We start from the raw sequence: 24,177 nt of genomic DNA on the forward strand, positions 1-24,177 counted from the left end.
AGCTGTTAGTGGATTAGGAGAAATTGTGATACCAAGGCTCTCTGAAAGGTAATTAAAAACTTTGGTACAGAATGATGTTAATTTGGTGCAGGCCCAAAACATGTGACACAGTGAGGCTGGGACTTAATTGCAGCGTTCGCAGGTTGGATCTTGCCCTGGAAACATTTTGGACAGTTTTAGGTGAGACAGATGTGCTCGATATATAATTTCGAGTTGAATAATTGTATGCTTTGCGTATATGGAGCTCGAGTGAATTCTCTGCATTGCTATTTTCCACTCCTTTTCTGATATATTAATTGAGAGATCTTTTTCCCAGTGTCCTCTTGTTTCTTGAAAGGGAGGGACTGTAAAATAATTTTATATATTGCAGAGATGGTGTCGGAGTCCTTGAAATTGAGCAATATTTTTCCAGCATGGATGAGGGTGCAAGATGAGGGAAATTGAGCAGGTTCTGTTTAACAAAGTTCCTAATTTGAAGATAGTGAAAGAAATGTGTAGATGGAATGTTAAATTTAGATTGTAATTGTTCATAGATGCAAAGATGTTGTCTATATAAAGATCTCTAAGCAAGTTAATCCCAAATTTTTTCCAGATATTAAAAACTGCATATGTTTGCGAAGGTTGAAAGAGGTGGTTCCCTTGCAGAGGTGCCACTGATAAAGGATTCTCCATCTTAAAATGCTTTCTATATTGGTCCCATATTCTGAGTGAATGAAGCACAATTGGGTTATTAGTATACTGCCGATAACTTGCATTTACTAGGGCACAGGGCAGGGAATATAAAGAAGTACTGCAGGATTTTAGTTCTATTGCAGACCAGGCCTCTGTATGTTCATCTATTTGTGTCCAGGGTTTTATAGCTTGTATGTTTGCTGCCCAGTAATAAAACTAGAAGTTAGGTAGAGCCATGCCACCTTCTGCCTTTTGTCTTTGTAGGGTCGCTCTTTGGATACGTGGATGTTTCGAGTTCCAAATAAATGAGGTTATTGCTGAATCTAATTGCTTAAAAATGATTTATTGATGTATATTGGAATGTTTTGAAATAAAAAAAGGAGATTAGGAAGAATATTCATCTTAACAGTGTTAATTCTTCCAGCTAGAGTGAGATGAAGGATGATAAAAAGGTAGGGTGTCTAAACTAATATTATATGCTTGAGAATTCACTGGAAAGAGTACAGTGATCCCTCGCTATATTGCGCTTTGACTTTTGCGGCTTCACACTATCATGGATTTTAAATGTAAGCATATCTAAATATAGATCACGGATTTTTCGTTGGTTTGCGGATTTCTGCGGACAATGGGTCTTTTAATTTATAGTACGTGCTTCCTCAGTTGCTTTGACCAGTTGATTTCATACAAGGGACGCTATTGCAAGATGGCTGAGGAGATACCCAATCAGAGCACGTATTACATATTAAATAAAACTCCTCAATGATATACGATATGCTTCCCGTGTGGTGCTTTGCATACTTGAAAGCCCAAACAGCATGTATTGATTTTTGATTGTTTGCTTGTCTCTGTCTCTCTCTCTGACATTCTCTGCTCCTGATGGAGGGGCTGTTCGCAAACTGGCTTAGAGGATACGGACGCTCCTCTAAAAAATGCTGAAAGATTACTTTCACATTGCTGCCTTCCTTGCAGCTGCTTTGTCCGGCGGTGCCTCGCATACTTAAAAGCCCAAACAGCCCTATTGATTTTTGATTGTTTGCTTTTCTTGCTCTCTCTGACATTCTCTGCTCCTGACACGCACTCCTTTGAAGAAGAAGATATGTTTGCATTCTTTTAATTGTGAGACGGAGCTGTCATCTCTGTCTTGTCATAGAGCAAAGTTTAAACTTGACTAAAGGGTGTTATTTCATGTCTAGAGGGCTCTAATAATATTAGAAAATGTATTTAGAAGGTCGTAAACAGGTTTGCTATGCTCTGTGAAAATATTCGATTTATAAATAAAGAATTCTACTTCGCGGAAATTCATTTATCACGGCAGAGTCTGGGACAGATTAACCACGATAAACGAGGGTTGACTGTACACTTTTATTCAGATTAATTCTGAGACCAGAGATCTTTTGAAATTCTGTAAGTGCTGTTAAGACTGCAGGCGCAGAATTTTGTGGGTCTGATATATACAGTACCATATCATCTGCATAGAGAGAAATTTTTTGTTCCAGTCCCTCTCTGATAATCCCCTTTATCTGATCAGCATTTCGACAGTGTATTGCCAGTGGTTCAATGGCGATTGCAAACAGCAGAGGTGACAAGGGGCATCCTTGTCTGGTACCATGTTCTACTTTAAAGTAGTCTGAACAAATGTTGTTGATACAAACTGAAGCTTCTGGATTGGCATATAGTAGTTTGATCCATGCACAAATGTTCAGGCCAAACCCAAATTTCTCTAATGTAGTAAAAAGATATTTCCATTCAATCATGTCAAATGCTTTTTCTGCATCCAATGATATTATTATTTCTGGGGTGTTTGACTTAGTTGGTAAGTATATTACATTAAATAGGCGTTGAAGATTTGAAGATAAGTGTCGACCCTTGATAAATCCAGTTTGATCTTGTGATAATACCGAAGGGAGCACTTTCTCCATCCTTCTAGCTATGATTTTTAAGAGTATTTTAACATCATTATTCAAAAGTGAAATTGGTCTGTATGATGCACATTGTAATAAGTCCTTATTTTGTTTAGGAAAAACTGATTAATGCTTGGCGAAAACTTTGTGGAAGAGTTTGATTGTCTCTGGCTTCTGTAAATGTTGCTAATAGGAGGGGAGCTAGTCGAGCGAAGAATTTCTTATAAAATTCTGCAGGGTAGCCATCAGGGTCTGCTGCTTTCCCGCCTTGAAGTGACTTTATAGCATCTAGTAATTCTGATAACGCCAGAGATTTATTGAGTTTCTCCGCACTAAAAGTGTCTATTTGTGGTATCTGTAATGTATCCAGAAATGCATTAGATTGTGTGTTGTCTTATTTAAAGTCAGTAGAATATAAGGATTTATAGTAGTCTCTAAATGTGTGCATATTTCTGTGGTCGATGATTTTGTCTTTGTTCATGTTGGTGATTATAGGGATTGCGTTGCGGACTTCTTGCTTGTGAATTTGTTGAGCTAAAAGTCTTCCATATCTTAAATAACTACTTTTTGCCAATCTGATTTTTCTCTATACCCAGGAGTGTGCCCCTTGATTTTATCCTAGTTATTATGTTCTTGATTAGTTAAAGTGGGACCTAATAATTTTAATATTATTATAATTTTAACATTACACACATCAGTTCTTGCAAACAATTTAATTTTTAAATATAAAACATTTTGTTTTAGAAAATTAAGTAACCGGTTTTAATACTATTTAGGTTTTTCCATGAAAATGTAACATTATAGAAGTACAATAGATTTTTCTAACAAACTTGCATGTGGGGGGTAGTTCTGTGGTCCCATATGCAGAAATTGACTAAAAGAAAAAAAATAAAAAAATAATAATAATATATATATATATATATATATATATATATATATATATATATATAGCAATGCTGAGCTGGTCCTCATTGTAAGGCATCTCGGTGGCCAAGACAGTGAGTTACAGTGGTGTGAAAAACTATTTGCCCCCTTCCTAATTTCTTATTCTTTTGCATGTTTGTCACACAAAATGTTTCTGATCATCAAAACACATTTAACCATCAGTCAAATATAACACAAGTAAACACAAAATGCAGTTTTTAAATGATGGTTTTTATTATTTAGGGAGAAAAAATTCAAACCTACATGGCCCTGTGTGAAAAGTAATTGCCCCTGAACCTAGTAACTGGTTGGGCCACCCTTAGCAGCAATAACTGCAATCAAGCGTTTGCGATAACTTGCAATGAGTCTTTACAGCTCTGGAGGAATTTTGGCCCACTCATCTTTGCAGAATTTTAATTCAGCTTTATTTGAGGGTTTTCTAGCATGAACCGCCTTTTTAAGGTCATGCCATAGCATCTCAATTGGATTCAGGTCAGGACTTTGACTAGGCCACTCCAAAGTCTTCATTTTGTTTTTCTTCAGCCATTCAGAGGTGGATTTGCTGGTGTGTTTTGGGTCATTGTCCTGTTGTAGCACCCAAGATCGCTTCAGCTTGAGTTGCCGAACAGATGGCCGGACATTCTCCTTCAGGATTTTTTGGTAGACAGTAGAATTCATGTTTCTATCTATCACAGCAAGCCTTCCAGGTCCTGAAGCAGCAAAACAACCCCAGACCATCACACTACCACCACCATATTTTACTGTTGGTATGATGTTCTTTTTCTGAAATGCTGTGTTCCTTTTACGCCAGATGTAACGGACATTTGCCTTCCAAAAGTTCAACTTTTGTCTCATCAGTCCACAAGGTATTTTCCCAAAAGTCTTGGCAATCATTGAGATGTTTCTTAGCAAAATTGAGACGAGCCCTAATGTTCTTTTTGCTTAACAGTGGTTTGCATCTTGGAAATCTGCCATGCAGGCCGTTTTTGCCCAGTCTCTTTCTTATGGTGGAGTCGTGAACACTGACCTTAATTGAGGCACGTGAGGCCTGCAGTTCTTTAGACGTTGTCCTGGGGTCTTTGTGACCTCTTGGATGAGTCGTCTCTGCGCTCTTGGGGTAATTTTGGTCGGCCGGCCACTCTTGGGAAGGTTCACCACTGTTCCATGTTTTTGCCATTTGTGGATAATGGATCTCGCTGTGGTTCGCTGGAGTCCCAAAGCTTTAGACATGGCTTTATAACCTTTACCAGACTGATAGATCTCAATTACTTCTGTTCTCATTTGTTCCTGAATTTCTTTGGATCTTGGCATGATGTCTAGCTTTTGAGGTGCTTTTGGTCTACTTCTCTGTGTCAGGCAGCTCCTATTTAAGTGATTTCTTGATTGAAACAGGTGTGGCAGTAATCAGGCCTGGGGTGGCTACGGAAATTGAACTCAGGTGTGATACACCACAGTTAGGTTATTTTTTAACAAGGGGGGCAATTACTTTTTCACACAGGGCCATGTAGGTTTGGATTTTTTTTCTCCCTTAATAATAAAAACCATCATTTAAAAACTGCATTTTGTGTTTACGTGTGTTATATTTGACTAATGGTTAAATGTGTTTGATGATCAGAAACATTTTGTGTGACAAACATGCAAAAGAATAAGAAATCAGGAAGGTGGCAAATAGTTTTTCACACCACTGTATATGAGGATCAAGTGAAAGATTCATGGTCCCAAACACATACAGTCTACCAAGAACAAGGAAGAAGAATTCACATTAAGCTGGAAAAGGACATCAAGCAAATATTGTGTTGTGGCACAATAAACCTTGTAGTTATATTAAGAAAAAAAAAATCTTTAGACAGACATTGCAACTGAAGTTGAAAGATGATCTTTAGTCAGCTTGGGGGGAAAAATGCAAAAACCACACCATTTGGCTGTGCAAAGTCAGATATTAATAAAAGTGAATCATGACTGTTACTATAAGAAAAGAGGCTTCCACCAAGAATTGCTTGAAGGAAGTATGAAGAAGGAAGCATGAATTTTCTTTCTCTTTATTTTTGAACATTTTAACAGACTGCTCCATTTAATTTTTTTAATCCTTTGTTTTTAAGTAAAGCTAGGCATCCAAATACAAACCTCATCCTCAAACTATTAAGTATCATTAACTGCTTTATAATCTTTACACTTATATTCGTTGAATATTTTACAAACACAATATTTAAAAAGTGAATAGAACCATACTTAGTACAAAAATGGCTTATAAGGACAGCCCAGTTCTAAACTCACTTTTAATTTCCTCATTTAAAAGATTTTTAAATACAAATTTGTTTGCATTTTTATAGGTCCTATAGTCTAGATGTGTTGGAATTTTGTATGAAAATGGTATTGTGCTTCTGATATGCCATATATTTTATGCAATTATTGTAGAGCAAAATGAAAATTCAAGCTATTACTCTTTTTGTAGTATGTCACAAGGTTCAAGATTTTCTTGTAGGCTTTACCTACACTATCTAGTTCTCCATTAATCCTCTAATTCTATTTATTAGTCCCTAAGTTATCCATCCATCCATTATCCAACCTGCTATATCCTAAGTACAGGGTCACGGGGGTCTGCTGGTGCCAATCCCAGCCAACACAGGGTGCACACACCCCCAACCCACCGGACAATTTAGGATTTAGGATTTTGTAATTCAGAAACCTTATAGCGATAAAGAAATTCCTATTAACCACAATGAATGTGCCATTTCTTTATCTGTCAAGATTTCACAAAATATTTAGATGCAGCCTTTCTTTTCAAGATCCAGAAGGTCATATAAAACTTAATACTGATAGTTAATGAGGAAGCAAATGAAAATCAAAGAATATTAGTGAATACATAATGTATCTTTTAATTAATTATGTATATTACTATTATTACTTGTTTTAAGTATCTTCATCTATGTTATTTATAATGGGACATAATATAGAAGTGCAAACAGTGGCTCAACTTAAATGTATGACCTTACAGAATACAGACAGACACATTCTGATTAAGTTTATTTTATAGTTATCTGGAAATTACAAGAAAAGTGACTTGAAATAATCACATTTTGAGGATATACAATACAGTAGCTGCAGCTGACACTGAGCCTTCTGTGTCATTAATGTAAACAGTACTTATTGCAAAATTGCTGGACTATAAATCAACATACTACAGTATAAACTGCATAAGTGATACAATGTAAAGCAATTAATAATCAAGTTTACAGCTATTCCTTCAATAACAGGAAAGATTTCTTAAATGAATAAACTTTAAAAAAAAAATGGCTTTTAATCTATTTGATAAAAGGATACAGCAGCAGGCAAGTGCACTATAGGACTCAAAGAGCTGTGTAGCAATGTCGAGCCGTTTACTCTCCACTGTCTGCATATTATTACTAAGAGCCAGTTTGTGCAAATGAGGCAGTACAACTAAAAAAAAAGAAACAAAATGTCAATATACTATATATATATATATATATATATATATATATATATATATATATATAACAAGAAAAAGTCATTGTTCAAATTACCTTTCTGAACAAAACCCATAAAATGTTTATTACTCTGTCAAGAAAAATTATTTTAGATCAGCTGTATGAAAACTTTAGCTATCATTTCAAATTAAAGTCAGCCTGCCCAATGCAAATCAGAATAACCTATGCCCTTAACATTAAAGAGGTCACCACCACACATTTAGAGGCACATGACTTTAATATCAAAATAACCTCTAGAAACTCAAATATATTACAAATAATTGCCATTTCATAGTCCACAGGGTTTCAATGAACATCATTCGGAGCCAAATGAGCCCATTGGAGAATACAAGGAATATCAGTCAGTGTTTGAAGAAGTAGCTATGGTTGCTAATGTGATATACCTTATGAGAGTAGGATGGAAAAAATATTGTTCACTAAGAACATCATAAGTACTTGTCTTAGGTTTACAAACATTTACCAGCATTAAAGTCAAAAGATTAAAAATAAATTTCAATGGGAAAAAGAGTTAGTCTATACAACCAATAATCTGAAACACATGACCAAATCTTAATCAGAGCAGATGAAGCAAAAGATATCCTGAGTACTAGAATGACCTAGTCAATATTTACCCATAAACCCTACTTGCATATTGCAGGTATACCTAAAATGAGTGTGTCTTTCTTACAAAGTGACAAATTTAACAAGGCTGAAGAAGTTTCACAAGATAATTAACCTTCATTTCTCCAAAGCATTATGAGAGAGTGACCTACAATTATAGAAGAATTTGCTACAATACGCAGCATTTCAAATTATTCATTCCATAATTATATTTACTTTTTACATTTAAAGTACTAACCTATGCATAATTATCATTAATAAATGAAAAAGTATCAAAATTTTAAAATACTTTCTCATGGGGTCACTTTTATTCAAAAGCAGATTCTCTTTGAAAAGCATTAAAAAAATGCAGAAAATCAGAAAGGATAAATATTTTTTCATGGAACTGTAAAAATCTAAATTATGTATAGTTTTATAGCAGAAAACAAAATTATTTGGGTTTACAGCTTTGATATATTTTAAGCACACTTACATTCATCCCTAAACCTGGGTTCTGCATTTGGCCCAACTCGGCCAAATGTTTTGATGATCTCCATGTGCAAAGAATGTTGATCCTGGTATTGAGGGTCTTCCAAAAAGGAAGCTAATTGCATTTTAACTCTTTCCAAAAGCTGAAATTGTAAAGAAAGTGGAAATTCATTATCAGTAGAAGTAATCACATCTATGGTATATAATTTATACTTTACACACATTGAAATAATAGTTAAATAATTGAAAACTATTATGTACAGTAACATCAATTTCCATTTTGCCTTACTAAACTCCTTATCAAAACATAGCTTATGTTGAAAAAAAAAATAAGAGAACATAACATAAAAAAACTTTAAAGATTAAAATCTTGCTTATTATGGGTATTTTATCTGCTTTACAGAGGAGTTTACTGTAATTTCAAAATAACCGCTATAAAATAAAAAAAAATCTCAATTTTACTAAAGGGGACTATACTATACATAAATATTGATATAAGATAAAATTGAAAGCTACTTCTAAAATACACATTTCTTAATTGTAACATTTTACAGAAGAAACATATAAAAACACGCTTAAGTAACCAAGTGTTAAATAATTCATTAATAATGTCTTTGGGGATATCATGATGGGCTCTTATTTCATCAGTTTTCTGAATGTTTCTAAAGCAGCAAAAAGATAAGAGAAATAAATGTTTCTCAATATTAACAGGAGTTTAATTATGCAGACAAATGAATTCAAAACCAACAAGGGTAACCAGGTGTTATACAGACAAAGGGTAAATAGTGTCTTAAGGGACAGAGGCTTGGGTTCTTATTTCAATGAAAAGAAGGGAGGAATATGACGCTCTGCCGCAGTTTTTAACAAATGTACCTTAACCAACTGCTAAATGAGTGCTTTTGGGACACACTGAAAAAAATGTAATGCTATATTCACTGTAAACACTGTCAAATGAAGAGCAGTACAAAGCAGTATAATAGGTTGCTTATCTGGGACTGTATGCAAGAAATGAATACATACACAGGAAGGAAAAATATGTATATAGAGAAAAAATTAAAAAGGGATAAAAAGGAGAGTGGTACAAATACAGCTAACATAAAAAAAATAAATATATATATATATATATATATATATATATATATATATATATATATATATATATATACATACGTGTGGCAGAAAAGTAATGAGACTGGCAACACTGCAAGCGATCTGGCAACGCTGCGCTGTTGTCCTTGATAGAGCACGTGTATCAGTACCCTCCCATAGCTCAGTGCGAGTTTAAACTCCTTCCATTAACTGCGTGATTTTTGTAACTGCTATTAGCGAAGTTGTGTTTTTGGTTGTGCGTCACGCAAAATGGAACAGCGGAATTTGGAGCAACATTGTGCCATTCAACGGCAAGTGTGACGTTTGAAAAGTTAAAACAGGCCTATGGGGAACATTCTTTATCCCGAGCTCAAGTTTTTCGCTGGCACAAATCATTTTTGGAAGGCAGAAAACATGTTGAAGATGAACACCGTTCAGGGAGGACTTCAACTTCGAAAACCAATGAAAACATCGAATGTGTGAACACTCTTGTGAGATCAGACCGTTATATATATGTTATATATTAGCTGCTTTCATAAAATGAACTAAACAATTACAGGGATGGTTCTCAGAGGAAATTATTCCAAAAATACACAAGTTGGAAATTTAGATTTTGGTGTAGAAAAAAAAAAAAGACAAATCCACAATTTCCACTCAAATAACATGTATTAAAATTGTACAACAACTTAAATATATATGCACTTATTTACTGTCTTGTAAAATATTATAATCATACATATATGTAATTTGAGAAATAATAATTTAAATATTAAATGTCCTGCTTTATTGGCATTCAAAACAATTCACTATTTATAGAAGTACAACTGCCATATTTTTTAAAGAATGAAAAATTGGTTGCTTTTGTTCAATTACAACTGAAACATTAACATCATCAAATTTTAATAGAAGGTTTCAGCTTTGGAGGGAAAATGGAAGTGGATGCTACTGTGACAATCGGTGTGACGATATGTACCAGGATCTGTACCATGTTGAAATGTTTACAATTGTTTCTAGGAAATCCTGCAGCATGTAGCATGTTTGAGAAATATTTACCATATACTATACATTCAAGTAAGCTTAGCTCTGTAAATGAAGTTACAGAAGCATAAAGTCACATTATCAGTTTTACTTCTTTTCTAATAATACATGGCACAAATTAACAACCTCAAAATTATGTAATAACCTCCACTAACCTCACCTCATGAAATAATTAATGATTCTGAACAAAATTAATGCATTATACATGCTACCTTTCCAATATTCATACAATTTCTTGTGTGACTTTCCCCCCCCCATTTTCTTTAAATTATCATAGCATCTTCAGGACCACCGCTGAAATTGTACTCAAATATGCTCTAGTAAATAAACACTGAACATAATTTTTTTAATTAAAAAAAATCTTAGGAGTTTTGAATAGTGATAAAACTATGATGCTGACCTGTTCGAAAGGACATCTTTCAACTTCAAAGTACTTTTCTTGTTTAATAATGTGGTTCCAGAAGCATAAATGATGCAATTTCACTTTTTTAAACACTACTTCTAATCCAACTATATATACATACTGTCACAAGGTTTGGCGAGTCTAAAGGATTGGTAATGGGGTAAAATATTTGTTTCCCTCCTTAGAATGGAGGAACACCTGCAGGAGGACTCCTGGTATCACACCTGCCCAGCATCAAGTTTCACCTCCTCCATCCCAGATTAATAAAACGGCATTTGAGTAAAGAAGTCATCATTTGACAACTTGAAACTCCAGCACAATTTTTGAGTTAGTGTTATTTAAAGAAAAAAGAAAAGCTACCAATTAAACTGGGATTTCCAGGCTGGAACCTTAACCTTTAATGTACCTTCATATCTGCTTTACAATAAAAATATACACAATTACATAATTAAAAAATAAAAAAATACTTACTTCTCTTTGTGTTACAGTTTCCATTATTGTTCCAAATGCTGGTATTGTTGCTATTCTAACTGAGCTAAAATATAACAACAGAGAGGAGAATCACATTTGTATCATTGGCTTGAGACTAATCATTAAAAAAATACTTGAATTTATTTTAAAAAAAATGCTTTAAAGTAATTAGTAAGCAAGCATGGAATTAGACAAATGTTCATTCAAATGTCAATTAAAAAGTCAAAACCAGGACAATGCTAAAGAAACAAACAGGTTTCTACTTAAGGTCTCAGTCTTTCAACTCACAATTCGGGATCACTGGACAAGGTAACAAGGGCCGGAGCTACCCGCTTGTCAATAAGGGCTTCGCTCATGCCTTGGAGAATCAGCTGCAACCGATCAAAATGCAAAAGAGAAACGGGTGGGTGAAAAAAAAAAGGGCGAGGACCTGGGTTAAATGTGACTGCGGATGGGCAGGCAGACTAGCGGGACACCCATGCAAAGGTGTGTGTCAAGGCCTGACATGCATTTACTCCAGCGATTAGTTAGCAGCCTCAATCACCTGTGAGAAAGGTTAGTGAATAAAAGAACAGCAAAGCACATTCCTCTTTCTTGGCTTCAAAGAGCTACCCATTGTGTTTAAATACTGATATATGCCCTTTGATAAAATATTTAATAACAATTTATTTATTGGTAGAAATATTTATTTTTTAAATTCTTACATAAATTTTCTTTAGATGTGCTTTAACTGAGCCAAAAATACAATACTTGAACAAAACACCATTTTCTAATAGTGTAACACTACAAATGCGTGCTGTACTCAGAGCAGGAAAAGTAATTTTTTTCCCCCAATGCTAAGATGTTACATCATTTTCTTTGATGCTTTCTATGATAGTTTCTGCTCTCATCACCACCAAAAACTGAAGTATTATTAAACTTTCTGGTAGTTAATACAAAGCTCAAATTTGATTACATGAGGAATTAGATTTCTACAGTTTGTTTAATTTCTTGAAGGGATAAAAAGATTAGCAAAATCCCAATCTTTCACAAATTATTTCTGACTAATAAACAAATCAAAAACAAAATAAAGGGAGTTACTGTATGGCCATATTATGGGTGGGTTGTTGACTAAGAAACCAAGACTAAAAGGAATGTCTGATGAACAAGGCTAGAATACACTTACATTTCAGGATCACTGGAGAGTGTAATAAGTGCTGGAACAACTCTCTGAGCTACTAGAGTTTCATTCACCCCCTTCACCAACAGCTGATTGGTCACAGCAGGGTGATGTCACGCAGGATGTATGGAAAGAACGAGCAGAGTGTCATGGCACACCACAAGAGAGAAAGGAGAAAAAAAGACGACAAGAACACAAAAATATAACAAAAGCAAAGGAGGAGCAAACAAAAAATTTAGAGGCCAAGCAAATAACTGTACAGTACTGCTCAACACAGATGCAAATCACATATAATTTATTGTTAGATAATTTAATGGGTGTTTTTTTCTGTTTTTTTGCTTTGGCAATCTTAAAGAAAACAGTCATCAGATTAAGAGTACCACCACAACTGGAGTGTACAGTTTCAAATAAAATTGAACTTTCAGACTTTCATGAAAAATGTGTTATTTAGTTAACAATATTAATCTCATAAAATAAAGCCAATAATAAAACTGAAATTTAAGAACCTATACATAAATATTGCCATCTGAATAGCAGACGAATATGGCAGAAGCCTGTTCAACATGCATCATAGTGTCACTGGCCAGTTTTAACCTGACTGGTAAAGAACAATCGCGTTAATTATTGATTTTTTTTTAAAATAACAGAAACTAATGCAGAATTGCTGGGTGCTCGTAGATCATGTTTGGGTTGAAATATTGGAATTGGTTTAGATCTCTCACTTGTACTTCCTCCTAAATAATACTTTGAGTTAAAAAAGTTATCTATTACCATTAATTTGCATGGGGAAAATATCTTAAGCATTCCTTAGCCTCAAGCAATAACCCATTCTTTTCCTCAAAGCAAGTTATTTCAAATATGGAAGAAATACAGTAGGTCTTAAAGCAAAGCTATTCTAGTCGCTGATCATGGCGCCAGAGAATTGCAACATGTTAAATGGGATATGCAAATGACAATATCACTGTATTCTGTACACGTGACAACATTAACCATAAGAACCTATGATGATGCACTGCATTCAATGCACGAATAAAGGTTGGAGTTCAACTACAAAAAATATACAAAAAAAAAAAAGAGTGTCAAATTTCTTGTATGGTCTCTTCATACAATAAGTTCTGGTTTAGTTTTCTGCATTACATTCTGCTATTTCTGTATTCACCACCTGCTTTTACTGATTTAATGATTTACACTAAACCTGATTAGTTTCTTCATAGATGGTCTTATGAATATACTTAGGTTTCACATTTCAATCCAATATACAACAAACACAGACACTGAATAAAATTTGCTATTTCCTAATTCATGCATTTATATGTCATCATCAGTTGGGGACAACATGGCTAAATGCTGATAAAAAACTGTAGAAGACAATAAAGAGTACAGAGGAATGGTTAGATGCAGACTAATGAGAGGAGAAAGAGAAACACACTTGCAATGTGAATAGGAATTGCAATAATTCCTCTACTTCTTGTTGAGGGTAAAAGAGGGGCCACCAGAAGGCAGGATTCTGAGGAAGCAACTTATCTATGGACACCAACATAGTTTGGAAAATTACCTAAATTCCTGTCAGTAAGGGACAGTACAGTCAAAGTAAAAAGTATGTGAAACCTTTGGAATTATCTAGTTTACTGCATGAATTGGTCATAAAAAGTGATCAGATCTTCATCTAAGTCACAGGTACCGATATACACAATGAGCTTAAGCCAATGACACACAAAAAAATCTACTCTTTCATGTCTTTATTTTACAGACGCAATCAACGTTCACAGTGGTAGTAGAAAAAGTAAGTGAACTTTGGGATTTAATAACTGGTTGACCCTCCTTTTGCAGCAATGACCTCAACCAGGAGCTTCATGTAACTGCAGATCAGACCTGCATATTGTGTGGGGGGAATTTTAGCCCATTCTTCCCTGCAGAACTGCCTTAACTCTTCCATATTCTTTGATTGTCTTCTGTGTATGGCTCTCTTCAAGTCATTCCACAACATCTCAATAGGACTGAGATCTGGGCTCTGACTGGGCCACTCCAAAAGGTGGAGTTTGTTCTTCTGAAGCCACTGTGCTGTGGATTTGCTGCGATGTTTGGGGTCATTGTCCTGTTGCATCACTCAGCCACTCCTGAGTTTAAGTTGACAGACACCCTCACATTATCCTGGAGAATTTATTGATAAACTTGTGAATTCATTTTCCCCTCAATGATGGCAAGCTGTCCAGGCCCTGATGCAGCAAAGCAGGCCAAAATCGTGATGTTCCCACCACCATACTTTACTGTAGGGATGATTTTTTGATGTTGATAAGCAGTGCTCTTTTTATGCCAAATGAAGTTCTACTTGTTCCTCTCAAATAGTTCAGTTTTGGTTTCATCACTCGACAGAACATTTTCCCAGTACCGTTGTGGAATGTCCAAGTGCTCTTTCGCAATCTTCAGGTGTTTAGCAATGTTCTTTTTTGATAGTAGTGGCTTCCTTCCTGATGTCCTGCTTTGGACTCCTTTCTTGTTCAATGTTTTGCGTATAGTTGACTCATGAATAGAGATGTTAACCAGTGCCAATTACTTCTCCAAGTCTTTTGCTGCCAATCTAGGGTTCTTCTTTACCTCATTGCTGACTTTGCGTTGTGCTCTTGGGGTCATCTTGGGAGGGCGCCCACTTCTAGGCAGAGTAGCCACAATACCAAATTGTCTCTATTTATAGACAACTTGCCTAACAGTAGACTGAGGAATATCTCAAATCTTTGAGATGACTTTGTAACCCTTTCCAGCTTTATATAGATTAACAATTCTCGATCATAGCTCTTCAGACAGCTCTTTTGTGTGAGGCATGATTCCCCATCTGGATATGCTTCTTGTCTTTAAACTTTATAGTTTTTTTTATCAATCGAAGTAATTCTAGGCCACACCTCTGAACTCGTTTCATTAAATGGACTCCAGGTGTACTAAATTCTGCAATGAGCTTTTTAAAAAGTCATTAGCTTAGGGTTCACTTACTATTTCTAACCTTCAGTTTCATAGTTTAAATGATTTATTCAATATGGTTAAAATTCTCTGAAAATCTGTGTATCTTTGGTTATAGGAGACTGTGTTTGTTCATTATTGTGACTGACATGAAGATACAACTATGTTTTATATGGGAATTAGACATAAATATAGATAATTCTTAGGGGCTCATATACTTTTAACTTTGACTGTACATGGTTCCAAGACGGCAAAGTTTGGTCAGTGTTGCTCTTTTACAGATGAGGTCCTTTTTGTTCCTAATTATAAAGGATTGAGACAATGTTATTTCCTTAATGAGACTGAGATGCCTTGCAGACCTAGCTCTATAATGGCAACTTAGAACTCAGGATGCAATGGTATCATGAGCCACTGGATAGGATCTACTTATTTTTCTTTTAAACATGAGTGAAGTCTGATGTTAAGAATGTTGACTCCTGAAATGAAATATCACCACATGCAACATTCTGTGAATAATCCTGAACTAATACAACATAAATTCAGATTGGGAGCGAGCAGTGTTTCATAAATGGGGATGAAAAGCGATGCAAAGGCATAACCGAGAATTAAAATAACAAAAATAATAGTAAACACACGGTCCTCCAGCATCAAACAAGTTCAAAGTCAAAACTATTGGGGGCATGATCACACTGTAATAATTTATGATGTTGTAGGTGCAGTTCACTTTGATTTCATGCCTACATAACCAGTCATAACACATTATGTCCATAATGAAGACATCACCTCATCTACAGAAGAGGTGGCATAGTAAAGCTTTGTGAAAGTTGTAACAAGTGTATTCATATTCACAGGTATTATGTTTAAAGATAAAATGTGTTTGCATGCACTAGTGGTTCTGTTAATAAGGCAAAAATATTTGCATTGCTTCATTTATATGTATAATGTGGTTTGGTTAAATTAGATTACAGTCAGGCTAAGTAAAATCTTCAGAGCCACAGACCAAATGTGGTTTCAAGTCCAAGGACTCAGATGCTCACCAAACTAAATACCATGAATGGGTGATGTTCTATATAGAAGAATATACAACTGACAGGAAAAAAAATCTAGAATAGCATTAAAGACACACTGGACCAATTATAATGTATAACATTTATATCATTTTTAGGATTGGTTTAAAAGCATTTGAACTTTACATTCAAAGACAACTGCCGAGTATTTGGTTCTGCACACAACACTGCCCCGTCCAATTGTGGTGGTACCTTCCCATCATTTTCCTGTTTTAAGCTGACAAAAACATTTTAGAAGAAATATAAATTAATCTTTAAACTGCACACTACTAATATACAGATCATTGTATTTCCCTGTAGTTGATAATGTTCAGATCCAAAGAGATTTTGTAGCATGCATTTATTCACAATGCAATCCATAGGTGTCTGTGTCAGCAAGTGGCAGCTGTGCAGCATATATGCAGTAAGTGCTCTTATCGACACAGGATGACAAACACTAAATTTGCTTTAAAGCACTTTAAAATACTCAAGTCATTCCACCCTTGATATAAACACACAAAAAAAGAATTCTCTTTTTGTGCAAACGCCAATTAAGTTCTACATTTTATAAACAGTGCATGTAACCCATCACTAAAGGCATTTTAATTTTAGTAAAGACAAATAAAAAGACTATGACATCTATAAAATAACTAGGCAGACATTGTTTTCTAAGCTATATATCTTGCCTCATAAGCTACAAAGCTTAACATTAAAATGCAATATTGTAAATGTTACAAATTTTGAGTCACACATTAAGGGATGTAAATTCTGCATTCCCAACTAAATAATTTGATAAATCTGCAATTTACTTTAAAAAATTTACTGATTTCTTAAGTAATGTTTAGTAAGTGATTTTATTTTCAAATTTTTTTTACTAGTATCAAGGGGGGAATGTACTGTCTTGTGCTCTGCAACATGAAATATAGCTTTCTGCACCATCACACAGTTCACAAAAAATATTTTTCTGACATTTATTTTAACATTAAACATACACTTTCCATGCATCAAATGAACAGTAGAAGATATTATTTATATCTGTTGGATATTTATAAAAGTTAAAAAACAAAAATACCTCAAACATTCGAGCAGCAGTACAACGCACAAGAGCTGATGTATGAACCACTCCATACCAAAGGACGGTCAAAAGCAGCTCATGGTAAGCTGGGTTAGCACTAACAACACAAAAGAGGTTATTTATAGCAACAATAACACTGATAAAATTAACTATATAAAGAAAGAGATGTCTCCATCTATTTGTCATGCAGAGCGTTTTATACATTTTTAAAGACATACATTTATAGTAAGTCATTTTTCACTATGACAATGCTGCTCTTTTCATAAAGTATGGGAAAGGTAGACCATGACCACTACAAGAAGGCTAAATCTTAGTTTGAAAAGAAAGAAAAAAGCAACACAAAGCTCTGTAAATCAGGGGTTCCCAAACTCAGTTCTGGGGACCCACTGTGGCTGCAGGTTTATGTTCCAAAAAGATTAACAATCAAAAAATAACTGAACTCATTTAGTTTTTTTTTTTTTTATCTCTTTGCTTATTCTGCATTCAGAAAAGCACAGCAGTATGCTTTTTACATTTATGTCATTCAGAAATGTCTGTTTTTGCTATAGATTTAAATGCTTAACTCTTTAGTTTTATCCTATTATTTTGCCATTTTCCTGTGTAGTTTGTTACTACCGTTGTATCCTAAAAATGAATAATGACAATTAAAAACAAACAGGACAGACACCAGGGAAACAATACTAAATGATGAAAGGCTGCAACTTCTTTGGGGTCAGATCCACTAATTAGTAAATAAGGGACTGAATAACCAGAACACCTGGAAAAACAAATTGAAAATCAGAATGAACATAAAACATTACCCCCAAATAAATGCTTAGTATATTTTAATAAAAAAATTACCTAACTTAGTTTTGTACTTTCTAAATTGATCCCAGAGACAGAAGCTGGCCAATACTTAATTAGGCAATGAATCCAATTAAAAACAGAAGTTGGCTGGAACAAAAACCTGTACAAACAGTGGGTCTCCAGGACCACGTTTGGGAATCACTGCAATAGATGGTTGAATTTGACATCAGCACATCACAATTATATATTTATACATTCATTAACTCCAATGCTAGTTCAATGTTTTCTTGTCTCAAACACCTCAAAATCGTTAATTAAAGCAATAACATCTAAAAGGTAAACCAGCTCCACTTTTCAAGCTCTACCGGCATTTACAACTCTTCATCAATATCTACCGCTTATCTCGCACATTTATACTGAGTGGTCTCTTTATACAGTCTGGGGACATTTAAATTGTGGTGCAAACACATTCCCTAATGCCCAGGTTGTAGACTGGTGTAGGTTCCAACTAGTTAATATGAGTTGTGCCTCACTCACACCGTACCACTTATTTTTGAGCAGCTGTTTTTAAACAGAGTATCCTTGATGAAAGCATTTTACATTTATAATTAAGACAGTATGGAATACTGATGCTTTAAAAATCAAAGTTGTATTTATTTCAAGTTACAATGCATCAAAATCATGTTTAGCACAATCGGCATAACTCCTTTACCTCTATCATACATGGAGAAAAGAGTACAGTATTTGGAAATGATCTTTTCTCAATATTTTACAATACATCAAAAACTATCTTTTCATATAAAACCAGTTGGAAAGTTTATTCATTCTTTTACACTTCTGGTCAAAAGTTTTAGAACACCTCAGTTTTCCAGTTTTTTTTTCCAAATTTAATCAGCTAAATTCCAATGAATGACCCAAAATGGTCAAAATGTAAGCAGTAAACTGTCGAAGAGGTTTAAATGTAAAGTTTAGAATAGCAAAAACTGAAAAAAAGGAAATTTCGGAATATTACAAATGGGTCTTCTTCATGGAACAACTAATAGGTTACAACCTACAGATGTTCTGCAGTATTTAAAGAAAATTAAGACTTGCAAGTTGAACCAAACAATTTGCACAGGTGTCCCAACTGCTGATGGTTACTTAAAAACTCTCTGTCTTAAAGCAGAGTTGGAAGGTACGGTTTTACTACACCCTCTTAAGTACTACTTGGGCAATATTACCCTGTAGAAAGTTGAAAATTTTATTGATAAAGACAATAAAATGTCAATTAACAAATGAATGAGACATTATTCAGCATTATTATTATTATTATTATTTACAATGTCCTACATTTTCCAAAGGCAATTGGAAACTGGAAAAAACTCTTATAGAAAGAGATCTGATAGACCCAAAGTCACAACTCAATCAGAAGACAATTTTCTGAGGGTCACCAGCTTGTAAGATAGTCGCGTCATAATACAACAGCTTTAACACTAGAAACCCATGAAGCCTACAAAAAAATCTTAGTCCCGGGCCAGAAACGTTTTTCATGTTCTACTAATAATTGGCAAAATGCTGATGCGAAGTGTATAATGTGTAAAGACTGAAGTCCAGATATCAAATAAACACTTTCATAACAGACATAGATATAACAAAACAAGTGTTCTTTTTTTTTTCTAGAATTTAACCAAAGTGAAAGAAATTGGGATAGGGTACGACACACTCACAAACACACACACACACACACACACACACATTAACATCTGCTTGGCTGGTGAAGAGGTAAGAACTACTGTCTCCAAGTCGAGAGGTTGCGGGTTCAATCATGGGGCCTTCACACATTAACTGTTTTGAATTATTACTATTATAGAATAAAAACTTACATTTGATTTATTTGAGTCTGTAACAGCCGGTGTAAATTTATTTTACTTGTAGCATTTTGTTTTATTATTCACTTTTATACTCTCAGTCAGATTTGGCACTTTCAAATAAAGACGTGCTATAACAGAGGTGGACTCAGATGAGGATGCTGGTTCTACATCGGAGAAAGAGAACAGAAGCATTCCACAGAAGAAACGTCCACGAAAGATGGCACCATTTGGATGCAGCAACAGGTTGACCGTCATCTTGCCACTGAATCTGCCCCACACATGTCCTACAATGAAACAGCAGGGCCTACAGAGCTCACCAAGGTATTCTGTAAAGTTCCGTTTGTGATTTAGTTTTTTTGATGGTCTTTATATGAAAAAACATGTATATGTTACTTACAGTATATAAAAGCCACATCGAAAGTTGTTTACTTATATTTATTTACTTGTCTTCCTACAGTTTAAAGTCAAAGTAGACTGCACAGCTTCCGGTGTTTGATTGACATAGGCATGCTGACAAAGTATATTTGCAATGCCACTCCTTATTTAGGAAAAGATCAGTTATGTAAAATGCAACGGCAGCTTCCACCCACAGCTATAGACACTTTAGTATGCGAGCAATGGTATCGAGAATGCAGTCAGACTTCTTTTTGGGCACATACATTGTCAGCATAGCATTGCAGATCCAAACCCTAACATGAATAGTTGGGAACTGTGGATTGCTCATCTCATGCAGCTCATTCAATATTTTTGACAGACATCTAAATAATTATAGTAGAGAACGAAAATGTTTTTTTCATAAAGCTTGTGTGCCAGTGACATGGTTATATAATTATTACTATGTGTATTGGGTTTGTCATTATGGACTGTATATGCAGTGCTTATTTTTTATAATGTATTACACAATTAATAATTGCAACTCTTGCAATCTGAAAAAATGAGTCAAGTCAAAAACACAATTTTGATGGGAAATCAATTAATCATACATGTATACAGCCCAAGTCTTGCTGGTGCCACACGCTAATAGTTATGTGTGACTTTTGCAGTTTCATGAAATTCTACTGTTTGTGAACATACTAGCAGGCAGGAATATATAATACAGAGTGCTGCAATAGTCAAAGAGCATGGTCAGGGTTTGCGACAGTTAATGCTTTGTTTGGTTGGTAATATTCGATTATGGTAGTGGATGCACTGCTTTAAGATTAGGTTTATAATGAACAGCTTTTGCAGTATTAGTGAGGTTTGAAAGCATGAACATAGTTGTATGGACTGCTGGGGCAATGTCTTATGTGCTAGGGTGCTCCTAATTATCAGCTGATTTCATTCTGACATGATCAGTCATTAAAATCGATACAGCTAGGCCAATTGGAATGTTAATTAATTTGTAAAGTAGGAATTTAAAACAAAGCAAACGCAACATTGTTATTATTTGGAAATGTATACATTTATGCCATTCATTTCTCTAGTTTGTATTTTTTAAACTCCTGATTTAATTTCCTATTACACAAACATTTTACCATCAAACATACAAAGCCAAGTTGGAAATGTCAGCTCTTCCTTTAATTCTTTAAAACAGCATCAGTCAAAGATGGAAATAGTGACACGAAAAAACTGTCATATGAAGACTGCCACATTGTTTAGATGTTCAGAATGATCACTACTTTAGAAACTACAAAGATGCTTTACAAGCTCTTATGAATCACTTACATACCTGCTTTAATAAACAATATTAATCAGACAGATCACAAATGTTTCTTCATAAAAGGCAGTCCCCTAAAATTTTGGTATTAATTAAAAATAAATACACAGACTTACCCCAATTCCACAAACGCAGCCTTTAGACTATCAAGTGGTGCATGTGATAAGGATAGTGTTGTCATTACATCTTCTAAGAATCCTACCAGCAGCTTCCTATCTTCATCCTAAATGAAAGGCATAGACTAGATAAGACATAAAATAAAAACACTGCACAGGTTGTGTTATGACTTAGTCCTCCCTTACCTGGTTATAACACGTTAAAACACCTGTTGCATAGATAGGCACTGTAGCCTTTGTAAGTATGCCATTTCCTGCTGAGGCATCTAAAAGGAAATAAAACACTAAGAATAAAAGAATTGCATTGCCACAAACAAAATATTTTCCTAATCATAAAAGATCAGGCTATGGAAAATGTAAATGGGGATTTTTTTTAAAGCATGCACACCAAGGCATAATGCACAATCAAGAACTTGCTGGCATTACCATTCTAAACTATGATAGACAATCAAAATGTATGGCAAAAACAAAAAAATATTTCTTTGGGTTTATTGAAGCTGCTTTTGGTGAGTGGCTAACCTACCATTTCTGATGAAGCAAACTCTTTTGGTGTCTGACTTGTGAACTATGACTGCCATAGCTGACACTGGTGATTATGTTCATGATAAGTCTTTCAGACAATTACAGGTAATGTGAAACCCTTAGTTTGCATTGAAATCAATCAGAAAAAGTTTGCAAAATTAATTGTTTCCATGAATAGGACACAAAGGATAACATCCTGTATTTCCTTCTTTCACTATTCTGCAGGTACAATAAGAAAATCCACTGACATCAGCATTATTGTTTTAATTTGTTTCTCTTAGTGGTCTTTATGAAAATCCTTTTAATTTTGCTCTTAAATAACACTTTCCATTTCAATTAAGAAATACCTACACATAAGCATAAAGAAATGAAGAAGCAAACTTTACATATAAAGTTTTTAAATATATGTAGCTTTTCTAGATTAGATAAGAGCAGTTCTAACACTCTCCAAGCTCTTAACTCTTTTAGGGCTGATGTCGACTTTTGTCAAAAGGATGAGTTGACGATGGTAATGAACTGTAAACTGTGAAAAAAACTAACCGTTACATTTTAGTTGGACTCTCGTTGCTAGAAGGAAAGTTAGATTCATTGGTTTGCCTGAGATTTCCTGCGCTCGCGTGAGTAGCAAGGCGCAAACAACAGCAAAAATGGGACTGACATCTGGCAAAAGATCAAAGTGAATGCGTAAAGCAAAATACTCTGCAGACGACATATTGCCTATTATCTCTGAACTGGACTAGGACTTGTCAGACTCTGATTTTGATACAAGTGATCGAAAACGAATGTGAGGTTCCAGCTTAAGCTGATTGGTCCCCAGCTAGTCGTGGTACTGACAATGTTCGCCTGGTAGGACTGCCTCTTAACAATGATAAGAAGTAGAAACCATATTGGAGTGCACTCCTACCGTGATCGCTACTGCCCCAGCCACGTGACAACCTGGCAGCAAAGCCTGCTGCACATTCTTGGCAAACTGGCAGCCACAGAATGCAGCAACAGACGTTTTATGTTGATTTCTCTGGGCAACCATTGCTTTTCAGAAACTGTTTTTTGGAAAAAAATATTCAGCCTTCATAAATAGGCACTGAAGCTATAAAATATTTCTTTGTCAAATACATGGTTGAGAAAATAAGGGGATCATCAACAGTATAATAGTATAGTTGTAGTAGTAGTAACAGTAGCATAACTAGTAGTAGCAGTAACAGTTTACCTCCTTGGTTGCCATCTTTAACCTTGAAGGAATGAGGATAAGGACTTTATGTGATGCAATAAGATGTCAGTCATACAAATACAATCTGAAGAATAAAGTGTAATGTGAATCACTAGTGAATGAGAAAGCACAGTCAGAAGAGGAGAACAATGGTAACTGTGTATACAAACAACAACAACAGAGCAAATAAAAACATAGCGAAAGGTAGCAAAACAAGTCATGTTACAAGAGAATTGTCACGGTTTGTTGAACGCATAGGATTTAAAATTAGTAACTCTGAGTTGGTTTATACAAAAAAAGTGGATAATGTGCCTTTAAATTTAATAAACCATACACAAAAGCAATATGGAATTGTGTCTAGTGTTCCAATCTCTCAGTAGCAGTGCTGGTTTAACACTAGAATTACCGAAGCCTACGAAAAAACTCGTAAACCCAGCCCACTTTAAATCCGTTCGCACCTCTCCGTCAGTGTCTTTTGTGTTGTAAATGTGTCGATATGCTCGAGCAGTAAGCAGCCCACTATCCCATCCCCCCACTGCTGCAGAAAGGGCAAAATGCTCTCCCAGCTCAAGCCTTGTTTATCTGGTAGTGGGGTACCGGGAGCTGTATAGTGTAAATAATATATTGTTATTTGGAACAGATACATTTCATGTGTGTTTCGTCTCTACAAAGATCCAAGTAAGTGTAGCATGACAG

The 24,177-nt window shown here is 34.9% G+C and overlaps 1 protein-coding gene across 6 annotated transcripts in view; it reads right to left on the minus strand.

Moving 5' to 3' along the window:
- The window catches only part of relch (RAB11 binding and LisH domain, coiled-coil and HEAT repeat containing), a 316,927-nt gene that overhangs the window by 39,899 nt on the left and 252,851 nt on the right, over positions 1-24,177 (minus strand). For 4 of the 6 annotated variants that reach the window (XM_039753342.1, XM_039753339.1, XM_039753337.1 and 1 more), the window contains 7 exons: positions 21,939-22,018; positions 21,753-21,859; positions 17,302-17,401; positions 12,238-12,320; positions 11,073-11,136; positions 8,076-8,214; positions 6,819-6,935 (listed from right to left, as the gene is read on the minus strand). In XM_039753342.1, the coding sequence (XP_039609276.1) occupies positions 6,819-6,935; positions 8,076-8,214; positions 11,073-11,136; positions 12,238-12,320; positions 17,302-17,401; positions 21,753-21,859; positions 21,939-22,018 (690 nt within the window). Of the gene's footprint in view, positions 1-6,818; positions 6,936-8,075; positions 8,215-11,072; positions 11,137-11,360; positions 11,444-12,237; positions 12,321-17,301; positions 17,402-21,752; positions 21,860-21,938; positions 22,019-24,177 lie in introns of all 6 variants that reach the window. The other 2 variants (XM_039753340.1, XM_039753338.1) reach the window with 1 other exon arrangement.

The sequence above is a fragment of the Polypterus senegalus genome, chromosome 5 (assembly GCF_016835505.1).
Source record: "Polypterus senegalus isolate Bchr_013 chromosome 5, ASM1683550v1, whole genome shotgun sequence".
In the NCBI taxonomy this organism is placed as follows: Eukaryota; Metazoa; Chordata; class Cladistia; order Polypteriformes; family Polypteridae; genus Polypterus; species Polypterus senegalus.